General features: G+C 45.6%; 1 protein-coding gene across 1 annotated transcript; it reads right to left on the bottom strand.

Annotated features, from left to right (window-relative positions):
• Positions 1-7,109: 7,109 nt before the first annotated feature.
• LOC148191633 (uncharacterized) lies at positions 7,110-8,327 on the bottom strand. The gene has a single exon (XM_088100633.1). It carries the CDS (start codon positions 8,325-8,327, stop codon positions 7,110-7,112), a length of 1,218 nt encoding a protein of 405 aa, XP_087956759.1.
• Between the last annotated feature and the right edge of the window lie 5,701 nt (positions 8,328-14,028).

Raw genomic sequence — 14,028 nt, 5'->3', positions numbered from 1 at the left:
AAAAAAATACCAAAAATGTTTTAAAGGTTAAGTACATGTGTGATCACTCGCATCGTCCTTGTGCTAAAAAACCTTTTCCCTTTCTTATATAAAAATACCAAAAATATAAAATCTTCTGTTTGTGCTGAATGAGACCGGGGAAAGTTCCTGCTACCTCCGTCCGGAAACACTCCTCCTTCTCCGATCGGTCCTGCTCTCCTCGCGCCTCTTCCTCACACAAATGGGTTGACCTGCAGCAAACACTCCGACGCTCAAGTCAGAATGGGCTCTTGCAAGTCTATAATTATCAAATGAACAGAGAGTTTACCTTCTCCTTTGACTGCTATTTATATGTTTTCAGAGAATATTTCCCATTAATTTACCTTTTAATGGCTTTCAATGCACACTTTAAATATCCGACAATGACCGTTACCTCATTAACTACACATTCATGAGCATTCAACTGCTGTCTCCAGTCCACAATTTCATACGTCTGCCGGTCGGACACGTTGAGCATAACATGTATGGTCGGACTTATTAGGCCAGAACACCCGATCGAACATATTGGCCTTGCTTCCACCCGCTCGGTCTTATTCAAACCTTCCCGGTCGGTTGCCCTTCCTCGGTAGTAACAACAGTCCCCAAAGCCCTAGCAAAAATACTTTTTGCGTAGGGTTTTGAAGTGACCTCCGTTCGGCCATTCTCTTTCTCTGTCTAACCAAATCCTTAAGACACTAACACTTGCTCTGGTGAGAACTGTAAAGTCACGACTGTAACTTTTAGGCGGGAAATGTGAAAAAACGAAACGTCTTACCGCTTGAACCGTCAGATTTTGCTGTCACCGAAACGTCGCGTCCCTCAAGCCGTCAGATCTCTTGACGTTTGACGCTTCGGATAAAACCTTTGAGTCGATTGTAATCTTGATATAAATACCACTACTTTTACCCTAATTTTTTACTTTCATGTTGTCGCCGTCGCCAGCCTCTCCTTCCTCTGAATCTTCCTCTGCTCCCTTCGCTCTCCACGTCTCAGGTAACCATGTCTTCTGATTTCTCCGACAAAGAGGGTAGGGGATATGCTGATGATGACATTGCCAGTCCATCTTCTTCTTTGGTTGCTCTTACTGGCACCGGCGCTAGAGCCTCGCCTTCAGGGAATTCCTCCGATCTCCTGGTTGACAGTGATGCTCCTGAGGAAGTTGCCATTCATGTGGATTCAACCGGCGCCTGGGATGGGAAGCCCAGAGCTTGGCCACCAGTTCCCGACTACGAGTGGGCGCCTCATGAAGTTAGGCAACTTCCCTCTTCCTTTTACAATCGCCAAGCTTTCCGCAATTTAATTAACCACATTTGTCTGGTTAAGTCTGCTGCCGACGCCAGACATTTCAAACTAGCCATCTGTCAGATGACCGAGCGCGTCTGCCACGGTCGGGGCAACTACCCCACTAACTTCTTCTATGTTTATGCCACAATGTTCACGGATTTGAAGGTTCTTCTGCCCTTCTCGGACTTCCAGATGGGTGTATTGAGAACACTTAACGTGGCTCCAACCCAGCTTCATCCGAACGGTTGGGTCTTCATGCAAGCGTTCTCTGCCATCTGCTCCGGTTTAGCTCTCAAACCGACTCCGGCCACCTTCCTTTACTTCTTTCACGTACAGCCTCACCCGACCAAACCTTGGGTTTCCCTTCGGACGGTCGGGGACAAACATCTCTTAACCCTTTATAACAGCTCCTATAAGGACTTTAAGAATCAATTCTTTAAAGTCGTGCCGACGGAGACCGGATACCAAAGCTTCTGCTTTTCGGCCCAAGAGGCCAAGTTTCCTTTTTACTGGACCCGAGATCCCCGTAAGGTCCTTTCCTGGCCTAAGCCCAAGATGGAGGACTTGGACTTGATCAACCAGCTTTGTCAGCTGCCCCCCAAATCCTCGTGTCATGTTCTGATCGGTTTCCTGGGCAACAAAAACCTGCCCTCTAATGTGTTTGGTAAGCTATTCTTGACCGCCTTCTATTGAGCAGCCATTTGAACTTATCTGAATTTTCTTTGGTCTTGCAGATTATCTGTCCAAGATGGATCCCTCAAAAAATAGCACCTTCGCCCGCCTGTTCGCTCAGAGAGGAGGCGAAGTAAGGAAACCGGGCGGGAGCTCGTCCCAGGTCCCGTCCACCGTCGCTCGGCCTGTCACTCCCTGTCCAGTGCAACAGGCTTCCATTCCTCCACCGCCGGTCGAGGTTGTTCCCGACCAGGCTCCCCCGATCGAATCTAACCCCAAGAAGAAGGAGAAAGGGAAACAGAAAGCCGCTCGGGAGTCATCTGCTGAGTCCAAGCGCGCCAAGAGGATTTTGCCCGATGGGCCTCCTTTCCCCGGTCTACTGAGTCCCGACTCTTGGGTGGCGAAGCGCCTCCACTTTGACCTTTTCGCTGAGGAGAAGGCCTTGGTCAGTGGGATGACCGAGGAAGAGGCCTCCAACATGGCCCTAGAATTGATGGCGCGGTCAGCTATGTGTTTGACCTACGCCGCCCAGAAAAAAGCTTCCGCCTCAGAAGAGCTTCAAATGCTCCAAGCGAAGTTCGAATCCGCCTTCAAGGCCAACCAAGAACTCACCCTTCGGCTGGCTGAGACCGAGCGGATAGCGGAAGAAGATAAGAAGAAGGCTAGCACTCTGCTGTCCGAGGTGCGTGCTACTCAGCGTCGTATGCAACGGTCTCTGGATGATGCAAAGCTGGACCTCCAGAAGGCCACTTCTTCCAACACGACGTTGACGACCAAACGGGATTCTCTCCGCGATCGGGTAACCAAGTTGGAGGCAGAAGTCAAGCTTTTTGGCGATGAAGTGGTGAACGAGCACATGCTCGGATTCGACAAGGCCCTCGCCCAATGCAACCTCCTCTTTCAAGTGCCTACCGACGATCCCCGCCTTAACGTGGGCATGATGGTGGTGGATAGCAAGCTGGTTCCACTAAACATCCCCCCGTCTCCTCCTCCCGTCGGCCAGACTGTCGATGCTGCCGTCGAAGTGGTTGGAGAGACCGGCGAAGCTGAAGGCCAATCCTAAGTGTTTAGACTTAGGACTTTACTGCTTTCGAACTTTTACTTGTAACAAATTTGGAAATGAATGAAAAAATTCAAGTTTCTCCTGCCATTTTGCCTTTGTCCCTGTTTACTTGCGTTTTCCTGTTTTACTTGTCTTTACCGCATAGCCTTTTCCTTTGCTGCCTGGTTTGCCTCGTAAGGGTTCCGCTCGGTTTAGGTCTTAGGAGCTCTCTAGAAGCGTGCCCTAAGACCAAGGTGAGAGTTCACGAGAGAAATCTGCCTCACCCGCTCGATTTAGGTCTTAGGAGCTCTTTAGAAGCGTGCCCTAAGACCAAGGTGAGAGTTCACGAGAGAAATCTGCCTCACCCGCTCGGTTTAGGTCTTAGGAGCTCTTTAGAAGCGTGCCCTAAGACCAAGGTGAGTTCACGAGAGAAATCTGCCTCACCCGCTCGGTTTAGGTCTTAGGAGCTCTTTAGAAGCGTGCCCTAAGACTAAGGTGAGTTCACGAGAGAAATCTGCCTCACCCGCTCAGTTTAGGTCTTAGAAGCTCTCTAGAAGCGTGCCCTAAGACCAAGGTGAGAGTTCACAAAAGAAATCTGCCTCACCTGCTCGGTTTAGGTCTTAGGAGCTCTCTAGAAGCGTGCTCTAAGACCAAGGTGAGAGTTCACGAGAGAAATCTGCCTCACCCGCTCGGTTGTTAACACATGACGAAAATTCCGTTGGTGATAAACAATGTATTATTGATATGAAGTAATAATTACAAAGCTCTTAGCTGAAATAAAACTTTAAATGAGACGCGTTCAACGTATTGGGTATAGCCTTTCCCGTCGGGTGCTCTAGGCGGTATGCTCCATTTTGTAAATTCTCTACAACCCTGAAGGGGCCCTCCCAATTTGCAGCTAATTTTCCTGCCGATCAGTTTCGTCGGGCTTCTGCTGTTTTTCTCCACACAAGATCTCCTTCAGCAAATTGTCGCGGCTTGACCTTGGTGTTATAGCGCCTCGCCAATAGTCTCTTTTTCGCCTCCGCTCGGATCATAGCCACCTCTCTTCGTTCGTCCAAAGTGTCAAGTTCCACGCGAAGCTCCTCATTGTTATCTTGTAGATTTTGGACCTCCCTTCGAATAGTAGGTTCTCCTACTTCGACTGGTAACATTGCGTCCGTTCCATATGTTAGGTTGAACGGGGTTTCCCCCGTTGTACCGTGCGGCGTGCAGCGATACCCCCATAAGACCTCCTGAAGTTCATCTACCCAGAGGCCTTTGGCTTCTCCTAGCCTTTTCTTCAGCTCAGATACAATGACTTTGTTGACCGCTTCCACCTGGCCGTTCGTTTGAGGATGCTCCACCGAGCTCTTGACATGCTTAATCCCCAGATTTTTTATAGAATTCCCCCAAGCCTTTATCAATGAACTGCCGCCCGTTATCTGTAACTATAACTTTAGGAATTCCAAATCTGCATACGAGCGTCCATACAAATTTTTTGCACCCTGGCGGTCGTGATTGTTGCGAGCGGTTCGGCCTCCACCCACTTAGTGAAATAATCAATTGCCACCAGTAGGAATTTCTTTTGCGCTCGGCCCACCGGAAAGGGTCCGACTATATTAACTCCCCATTGTGCGAACGACCATGGTGACACCAAGCTGTGCAACACGACCGGTGGAAGATTAAGATTCTTGCCATGCTCCTGACACTTCAAACACTTCTGCACAAATTCTTTGCAGTCTCTTTCCACCGTCGGCCAAAAATAGCCCGCTCGTACGACCTTGGCACGTAACGCTCGCTGCCCTGTATGCATTCCACACACCCCCTCGTGCAACTCCCTCATCACATATTCGGCTTCCTCCGTGGATATGCACTTCAACAGGGGTGAGGAAAATCCTCGTTTATATAAATCTTCCCCTATGAACAAATACCGAGCGGCTTCTTCGCCTCAGCCACTCGGACGTGCAAGCCATTCTTCTGCCTTTGAATGACTTCCCTTATTTCTTTCCTCCAATCAGGCCGATCAGAGACCTCATGAACTGCCAAACACTCCACCGATGGGTTCATCATGACCTGCCTTATAACCGACGACAAGTGATCCTTCCCTTTGCTGTTGGCGAGTTTGGATAGGATATCCGCCCTCGCGTTCTGCTCCCTCGGCACATGTTTGAATTCCACCGTCCGGAACTACTTTAACAACTCCTTTACCTTGTGAAAATATCGAAGTAGCTGATCATCCTTGGTCTGGAAGCTCTCGGTGAGCTGCCCTACCACCAATTGGGAATCTGTTCGGCATTTGACCGAGACGGCCCCCAAGTCCCTAGCCAGCTCGAACCCTGCCAGCACTGCTTCATATTCGGCCTGGTTATTACTTATCTTGAACCGAAAGACAATTGCCTGCTCCACAACAAAGCCGTCCGGTCCTTCTAACACAATTCCTGCTCCACCCCCAGACTTTTCAGAGGAGCTGTCCACATAGAGGATCCACTCTTGGTGACCTTCATCTTCCCAAGGTAACTCGACTGCAAAGTCGGCCAAATGTTGCCCTCGGATCGACCCTCTTGGTTCAAACTGGAGTCCAAATTCAGACAACTCCACATACCATCCTACAATTCTCCCGGCCAAATCTGGTTTGCGCAGGATTTTCGCGATCGGGTGGTCTGTTCGGACTACCACCTGATAACTCTGGAAGTATGGTCTTAAGCGCCTTGATGCTATTACAAGAGCCACAGCGATCTTCTCGACCCGCTTATACCTAGTCTCAGCTGGTTGCAAAGTTCGACTGACGAAGTATACAAGCTTGAACTCAGGCTGCTCTTGCACCAAAGCCGAGCTGACCGTGTCCTCCAAGACCGCCAGGAAGAGTTGTAACGCATGCCCCTCCTCGGGTCGTCCCATAACTGGTGGGCTGACCAATATGCTTTTAACTTCATCAAAGGCTTGCTCACACTGGTCGTCCCAATCAGCACCCGTACTCTTCTTCATGATTTTCACTATTGGCTTTATCCGTTCGGCTAACTTTGGAATAAAGCGGGATAATGAAGTCAGCCTCCCTACCAGTCTCTGAACCTCCTTCAGCTTCTGCGGACTTCTCATCTCCAATATCGTTCTGCACTTGTCGGGGTTCACCTCAATTCCTCTAGTTGTCAGCAGGAATCCTAGAAATTTTCCCGCCGGCACCCCGAAAGTACACTTGGCCGGATTAAGACGCATGTTGTACTTGCGAACCTGGTGGAACACTTCTGCCAGGTCTCTCACATGGTCTTCAACCGAGCGGCTCCTCACCACCATATCATCTACGTATACCTCCATGCATCTGCCAATCTGGTCAGCAAAAACCCTATCCATCAGCCGTTGGTAAGTGGCTCCTGCGTTCTTCAACCCGAACGACATAACATCATAGCAATAATTCGCCCGCTCGGTGATAAACGCTGTCTTATCGCTGTTTGGGGGAAACATGGGTATCTGATTGTATCCTGAATACGCATCCAGGAAACTTAAAACCTGGAACCCTGAAGCCCCGTCCACTAACGCATCAATACTCGGCAGTGGGTACGAATCTTTGGGACAGGCTTTATTCAGATCCGTGAAGTCTGTACACATTCTCCACTGCGCGCTCATCTTCTTCACCATTACAACGTTTGCTAGCCAAGTTGTGTACTTGACCTCACAGATGAAATCTGCCTCCAACAACTTCTTCACCTCTGCTGCTACTGCCGATCGCTTCTCTTCCCCCAATCTTCTCTTCTTCTGGGCCACCGGTCGGGCCTCCTTAAACAATGCCAGCTTGTGCGACATAACCCTTGGATGGATTCCTGACATATCAGCTGCCAGTCCAAGCAAATAAGTCTTGGTTTTTCTTCAACAAAGTGCCAATCAACCTGGCCTGATCCTCCTCCAGCTCACTCCCGATGGTGGTAACTTGCTCTTCCCTCCGTCCGAGGCCGAAGGGCTTGGTCTCGCCCATCGGTTCTATCCGATCGTCAGTATTAGTCCTCGGATCTAAGTCTGCCATGGCTACCTCCGATTGCCTTCTCCTCTGCCGGCCGGGTGGATCTGATGACGATGGCTGAACCTTCAGCCCCGCCATATAACATTCTCGGGCGATCCTCTAATCGGACCGAACGATACAGATATTTCCATTATCCAATGGAAACTTAAGCGTGAGGTGGGGTGTGGAAACAATTTCCCCGAACGCGTTCAGACATGGCCGTCCCAATAGCACATTGTAAGAAGTGCTCGCATCCACCAGTAAGAACCTGGTTTTCACCTCCTTGCTCCGTTCGGTTCCTAAGCACGTTCTGAGGTCCACATATCCTCTGGTATCTACTCTCTCCCCCGAAAATCCTACTATCTGTTCATTGTAAGGAGCGATCAGATCTTCAGATATGTCCATCTGTTGGAATGTTTTCCAGTACAGAATGCTAACAGAGCTGCCCTGGTCCACCAACACCTTTCCCACGCTATATCGGGCAATAACCGCCGTTATCACCATTGGGTCATCCTCATCTGGATCGGGAGCATGGAAATCCTCATCTGTAAACGTGATTGGCGGCATAGAACGCTTCCTCACATCTACCCTGTGGACGCTTTTTAGCTCCCTCAGGTTTCTCTTCCTCGCGGACACCGACGACCCTCCCGCAAATCCACCTGAGATGGTGTTTATCGTTCCTCGCAGTGATCGGTCATGGCTGCGACTTCTACTCCGCCTGCGGTCGGGCCGCCTGTCCTCTCTTCGGTCACTTCTCTCCACCCTAGCCCTTATGGGTGGACTTCTCGTCTTTCGTTCCTCCTTAACGAACCTCCACAGATGACCCGCTCGGATTAATTCTTCCACCTTATCCTTCAGCACCGTGCAGTCCTCGGTGTTGTGCCCTATGTTCAGGTGATAGGTGCAATGTTTAGTTCCATCTGCTTTAGGTGACGACCGGGAAGGTCTCACCTTTATCAAATATGCATTCAGGGCTTCCTCCAGCACCCTTGCCCTTGGCGTATTCAACGGGGTGTACCGTTCGTACCTACCCCCCTTCGGGCCATCTCTAAACTTCTGGGCCTTCTGCCGTTCGCCTGGAACGAACGGTTTCTTGCCTTCTTTTTTCTCCTGTCCTGAACTCGTGCCTTGTTCTTGCTTTCGTCTCTGGACCGCCCTCATTTCTTCTATTCTAATGAACCGAGCGGCCCTCTCTTGCAACTCGTCTAAGGTTAATGGGGGCTCCGCGAACAAGTTATCAGCAAACGGGGAAGGTCTCAGCGCAGTAGCCAAAGTACTGATGATAAACTTCTTGCCTACCCCTCTTACTTGCCGAGCGGTTCTGTTGAACATGTCCATGAAATCCCTAAGACTCTCTCCCTTCTCCTATTTGATGTTGGTCAACTCTAGATACGTCAGATTTCGCGCTCTACCCGCCGAAAATTGTCGTTCGAACATATCTCTCAAGGTGGAAAAATTGTTAATGGTCCGAGGTCTTAACGAGTGGAACCATGCCAACGCTTCTCCCTTTATTGACAGGGAAAAAACCCTGCACCACACATTCTCCCTGGGTGAGTAAATAGTCATCGCGTCAACGAAAGATCTCAAATGCTCCTCCGGATCCCCTGAACCATCATACTTCTCCAAGGCCGGGAATGCTCTATCCGGAATTTGCTCCTCCATGATCACTATTGTGAACGGATGCAACGCTCTGGCCCGACCGGCTGGGGTCGGACGGTTTGCCGTTCGATGCGAGCCGGCCTCACTCTGTTCCTCTCCCTGATAATGACTATCGGGATTGGGATCTGTGTCCTCTTCCGAGTCGGACTCGGTTTCTGGCATGTCCACAAACGGCGGTACCTGAGCGCGTGTAGGAGCTGGTTGATTAGCTTGCGCCCCTCCGGCCGCATCACTCTCGGCCCTAAGGGTTTCAATTTCTGCCTGCATTGCTTCCATTCGCCTTCTCATCTCCTGTAACAAAGCTGTCGGGTCTTGCTCCATCCTTATGATCGTAAAGGTTGTCTTCAACTACCCTCGGCCCCACGGTGGGCGCCAAAATGTTTCTGCTGAATGGGACCGGGGAAAGTTCCTGCTACCTCCGTCCGGAAACACTCCTCCTTCTCCGATCGGTCCTGCTCTCCTCGCGCCTCTTCCTCACACAAATGGGTTGACCTGCAGCAAACACTCCGACGCTCAAGTCAGAATGGGCTCTTGCAAGTCTATAATTATCAGATGAACAGAGAGTTTACCTTCTCCTTTGACTGCTATTTATATGTTTTTAGAGAATATTTCCCATTAATTTACCTTTTAATGGCTTTCAATGCACACTTTAAATATCCGACAATGACCGTTACCTCATTAACTACACATTCATGAGCATTCAACTGTTGTCTCCAGTCCACAATTTCATACGTCTGCCCGATCGGACACTTTCTTCATTTCTGCCAAAAGTGAAACTTTCTGGGTATTCAAGAAATTTGTTGTTGTGATACAAAATGAAAAGGATCTTAGAATAAAATCCATACGAAGTGATCATGGCAAAGAGTTCCAGAATGAAGTTTTTGATGAATACTGTGCGGAGATGTGAATCTCTCACAACTTCTCTGCACCAATAACCCCTCAACAGAATGGAGTTGTGGATAGGAAGAATAAAGCATTAGAAGAGCTAGCAAGAACCACGCTTAACGAGAGGGACTTATGTTAACAGATTGGAAAGTGTACCAAATCGTATCAAGTAATAATAAATGGTAAGACCAAGTATCATTTTCCAAGAGACTCACGACTCTAAACAATTGTGTAATACCTTAACTAATTAAGACTTAAGAACAATTTCATTGGTTTTAAAATGCAAAATGTAGAAAAAGTAAATATGAATGCATATTTGATCAATTAGGGAAAAACATAAAATTGAGTGGATGATATTGATAATATGAGATGAGTATGTTATTGAGGTTTAGATTTCACCGTCCTTACTCTCATGCATATAAGAATTCATCTTCTTCATTCAATTGTGAACGTCACTCTCTAAATTACTTAAAACCCGATCCCTTGACGAAGAAAGCCTATCCTTAACTACTAGACTACAATCCCTTGCATTCTTAATAATTAATTCTGCATTACGAACAAAAGCTTAAGACGACCAAACCTCCTATCCCATCCCTGGGCAATATTGCTTTTGGGAGAAATTCTCCAGATCGTAGTTTCTAGGTATTTCCCAATAACAAAGAAGACCATAAAATCATGCCATGAATGATCAAAACATAACAAGCATAGAGAAAAGTAGAAAATCCCTAACAATTAATGAAAGAAGCATATATTAATTGTGAACAAATTCAAATACATGAGAGTTTAAAGGTTACATCTTCCCCAACAACAAATGAGTTTAGTTCTTCATTGTCATGGAGAAACTAGGTGTACAATGGAATGAAAGTGATAGGAAAACACTAGAAACTGAATGATGGCATACTGCTTCATGAAATTACTTCATTGTTCTCTTGTATTTTGTTACATTTTATTGTATATGCATTACACTTCTCTTGGAGTACGGGTTACTATAAATACCCGTCTCCACAATTGTATCATTCACTTTTGGGCATAATGAATTGTGATTTCTATAGAGAAAATCCAGACACAATTCTCTCTCGAAAGTCAAGCTAGAGAGTCCAAAGTGAACCGCCTCTAGCCACCTTCCAAGCACATTCATCATTCTCTCATTTCTCCAAAATTCCATTGTGCTTTCTCTCTCATCCTCCACGCTGACTCTCCACTGCCACATCTCATGCACGCGTCAGCTCCTCCTTACATTACTGCTCCAACACATCCCTCCACATCTCAGAGCGTCTCATTCTCGTTCTCAAGAGCTCATTGTCGCTAACCATAGATCCACACTCCATACGCGTCTTTGAAGGTATTTTCTCTTCATTCATCTTACTACCTCATCTTCTTCTAGGGTTTCCACTGACTTCCACCATTTTCCACCGATTGAAACTTTATCCTTCACCATTTGAACCTTTTCCATCGTTCAATCTCCATTTATCACCATTTAATCGGTCCAAATCGAGTCTATCCGAGGATCCAGATCGCGCTCCTGCTGCCTCGGTCGGTCTCAACTCCTCAAGCTGCTTCCATCACTGAAGAGGAGAGCTCCCGCATCTATGCTCTAGTGCCAAAAGATATCACCCCTAGAACATGCAAATCCTTAAATAGATCAAAATTGGATCATGGGCCAACGTAGCTGGCGCTCAACGCCCTAACTAAGGGCAGCCAGGCGAGCTGCGAGAGAGCTGACACTTAGTGCCCTTGGAAGGGCGCCTAGCTGTGCTACGGTGCATTGGAGCTGGCGCTCAACGCCCCTAGAAGGACGCCCAAGCGTTGGTGCGAGTTAGCTGGCGCTCAGTGCCCCTCAGGACTGCAACCAGGTGTGGTTACGCGACATCCTGTGCTGAGGGTCCCAAAAAAGGTCAACCAGGCGTCTTGCGACCTTTTGTAGCCTTCTCTTCTGGTGCTTTTGTTGTCCCTCTTGAGTTCCAACTCCTTGATACTTTTTCTCCTCTTCCAAAACATCCCAATAACCTACAAAATTGAGGGAATTTAGTGATAAAATCATTAAGTATAACCTCTACTCACTAATTCACAAAATTAAGCTAAAAACAAGAGTTCAAGCAAGTTTCTAAGTCAAAAAGGGTTAATTCAGTATCAAAATTGCATCACAAATAACGGTAAATTCAACCGTTATTAACTTACCAAAATATTTCTAGGCAAATGCTGTGAGCACAACTTGCTATGTACTTAACAGAACTGTAATAAGATCTATGCTGAAACTAACTCCATATGAGCTATTCAAGGGAAGGAAGCCTAACATCACACATCTACGGATCTTTGGATGTAAGTGCTTTGTTCTCAATAATGGTAAGGAAAACCTTGGTAAGTTCGACTCCAAAGCCGATGAGGCTATCTTTATTGGTTATTCTCTTACAAGTAAAGCTTACAAGGTATATAATAAAAGGACTATAAGTGTTGAGGAGTCTGTACATGTAGCTTTTGATGAATACATTGATACTCAAGTTAATCAATATAGATGCAGGTTATTCTACTGCAGAGGAAGAGGAAACCGAAGAAATTCAGGAAGAAGAAATTACTGAACACACAACTGGACCTCCTAGAGCAGAAACAATTAAGGAGTGGAAAACACTGAGAAATTTCTCAACCAATAATATCATTGGAGATATAAAAAGAGGAGTTTCCACTAGGAGATAGCTCAATCAATTATGTATGAATGTAGCATATGTGTCTAAGATTGAACCCAAGAATATTGAAGCTACACTTGCGGATGAAAACTGGATGATGGCCATGCAAGAAGAGTTGAATCAGTTCAAAAGAAACAATGTGTGGGAACTGGTTCCAAGGACTGAAACTCTACAGGTGATAGGCACAAAGTGGGTTTTCAGAAACAAAATGGATGATTTAGGAGAAGTCATAAAAATAAGGCCAGATTAGTTGCAAAGGGCTATAGTCAAGAACAGGGAATCAATTATGTTGAAACTTATGCTCTAATGGCTAGATTGAAAGCAATAAGGATTCTCCTAGCCATTGCTTCTATAATGAAATTCAGATTGTACCAAATGGATGTCAAGAGTGCGTTTCTAAACGGGTATATCAAGGAAGAAGTCTACGTGGAACAACCACCTGGTTTTCAAGACTATGAGCATCCAGATCATGTCTTCAAACTGAAGAAGGCCCTGTATGGACTAAAACAGGCACCAAGATCTTGGTATGAGCGACTAAGTGAATTTCTGGTAAAGAAGGGATTTACAAGGGGTAAAGTAGATTCAACCCTTTTCATTAAAAACTCCAAAACTAATATATTTTATGCGCAAATTTATGTTGATGATATCATATTTTGTTCAACTAGTCATGCTCTATGCAAAGAACTTTCTAAGACAATGCAAGAAGAGTTCGAGATGTCCATGATGGTAGAACTCACATATTTTCTGGGGCTTCAAGTTAAGCAGAATGAGAATGTCATTTTATTCATCAATCTAAATACTGCACTGACTTGTTGAAGAAGTACAAAATGCTGGATATCAAAGAAGCTACAACGCCTATGGCAACTAATTGCTATCTTGACCTTGATGAAAAAGGCAATGTTGTAGATCAAACACTTTACAGAGGTATATTGGAGCTTTATTATACTTAACTGCCAGTAGACCAGATATCATGCATAATGTCTGTCTCTGTGCTAGATTTCATTCACAACCCAAAGAATCACATTTAACTGCTTTGAAAATAATTTTAAAGTATCTAAAAGGAACCAAAAGTCTTGGACTATGGTATCCTAGTAGATCAAACATTTTTCTTGAAGGATACAATGATTAAGATTTTGGTGGCTGTAAACTAGATAGAAAGAGCACTAGTGGTACATGTCATCTACTAGGATGTTCTCTAGTATCTTGGAATTCAAAGGAACAAACTAAGTTTCCCCACTAATGAAGTATAGGGACAACCCAGGTATCAATCCACAGACTCAATTAAGTTTAAAGTGTAAAGTTAATTCTTGCTTTATTTACTAATGCAAGGTGGGGAAATTAAAAATAATGAAATGAAAAAGAAAAGAAATAAAAACAAAATATGTTTAAGAAAAGAAAGAGAATAAAGTGTAAGAAAGAAATAAAAATTTGAAACGTAAACTAAAATATGGAATCTATGTAGAACATAATAGAACCTAAACTAATATGAGAACTAAATGCAACTAAAATGACCTAAAATCAGAAATGTAAACAAGCAACTCAAATTAGAAATTAAAAGCTAAACAAATCCTAAAATTTAAATGAATGTGAACCTATATTAAGTGCAAGGATAAAGTGGCTATTTAATCTGGAAAGTAATCAATGATGAAGAAAATTAACAAACACTAAAACAAAATTAAGAAATCACAGTTTAAAGGAATAAAGAAAAATAAATCACATAACAGAACCTAAAACCAATCATGAAATCACCATCTAAACTAAGACTATTCTAACATGAATTCCACAGAAATACCAAAAATCAAGGAGCAAACTAA

Source organism: Vigna umbellata, chromosome 10 (genome assembly GCF_029865625.1).
Source record: "Vigna umbellata cultivar VRB3 chromosome 10, Vumbellata_1.0, whole genome shotgun sequence".
Lineage (NCBI taxonomy): Eukaryota > Viridiplantae > Streptophyta > Magnoliopsida > Fabales > Fabaceae > Vigna > Vigna umbellata.
The sequence above is the reverse complement of the archived record's forward strand: the minus strand, read 5'-3'. Positions and strand labels throughout refer to the sequence as shown.

What these genes read in the sequence shown, in the direction of transcription:
- LOC148191633 (XM_088100633.1), bottom strand. Translation starts at nt 8,327, where the DNA reads ATGGACATGTTCAACAGAACCGCTCGGCAAGTAAGAGGGGTAGGCAAG.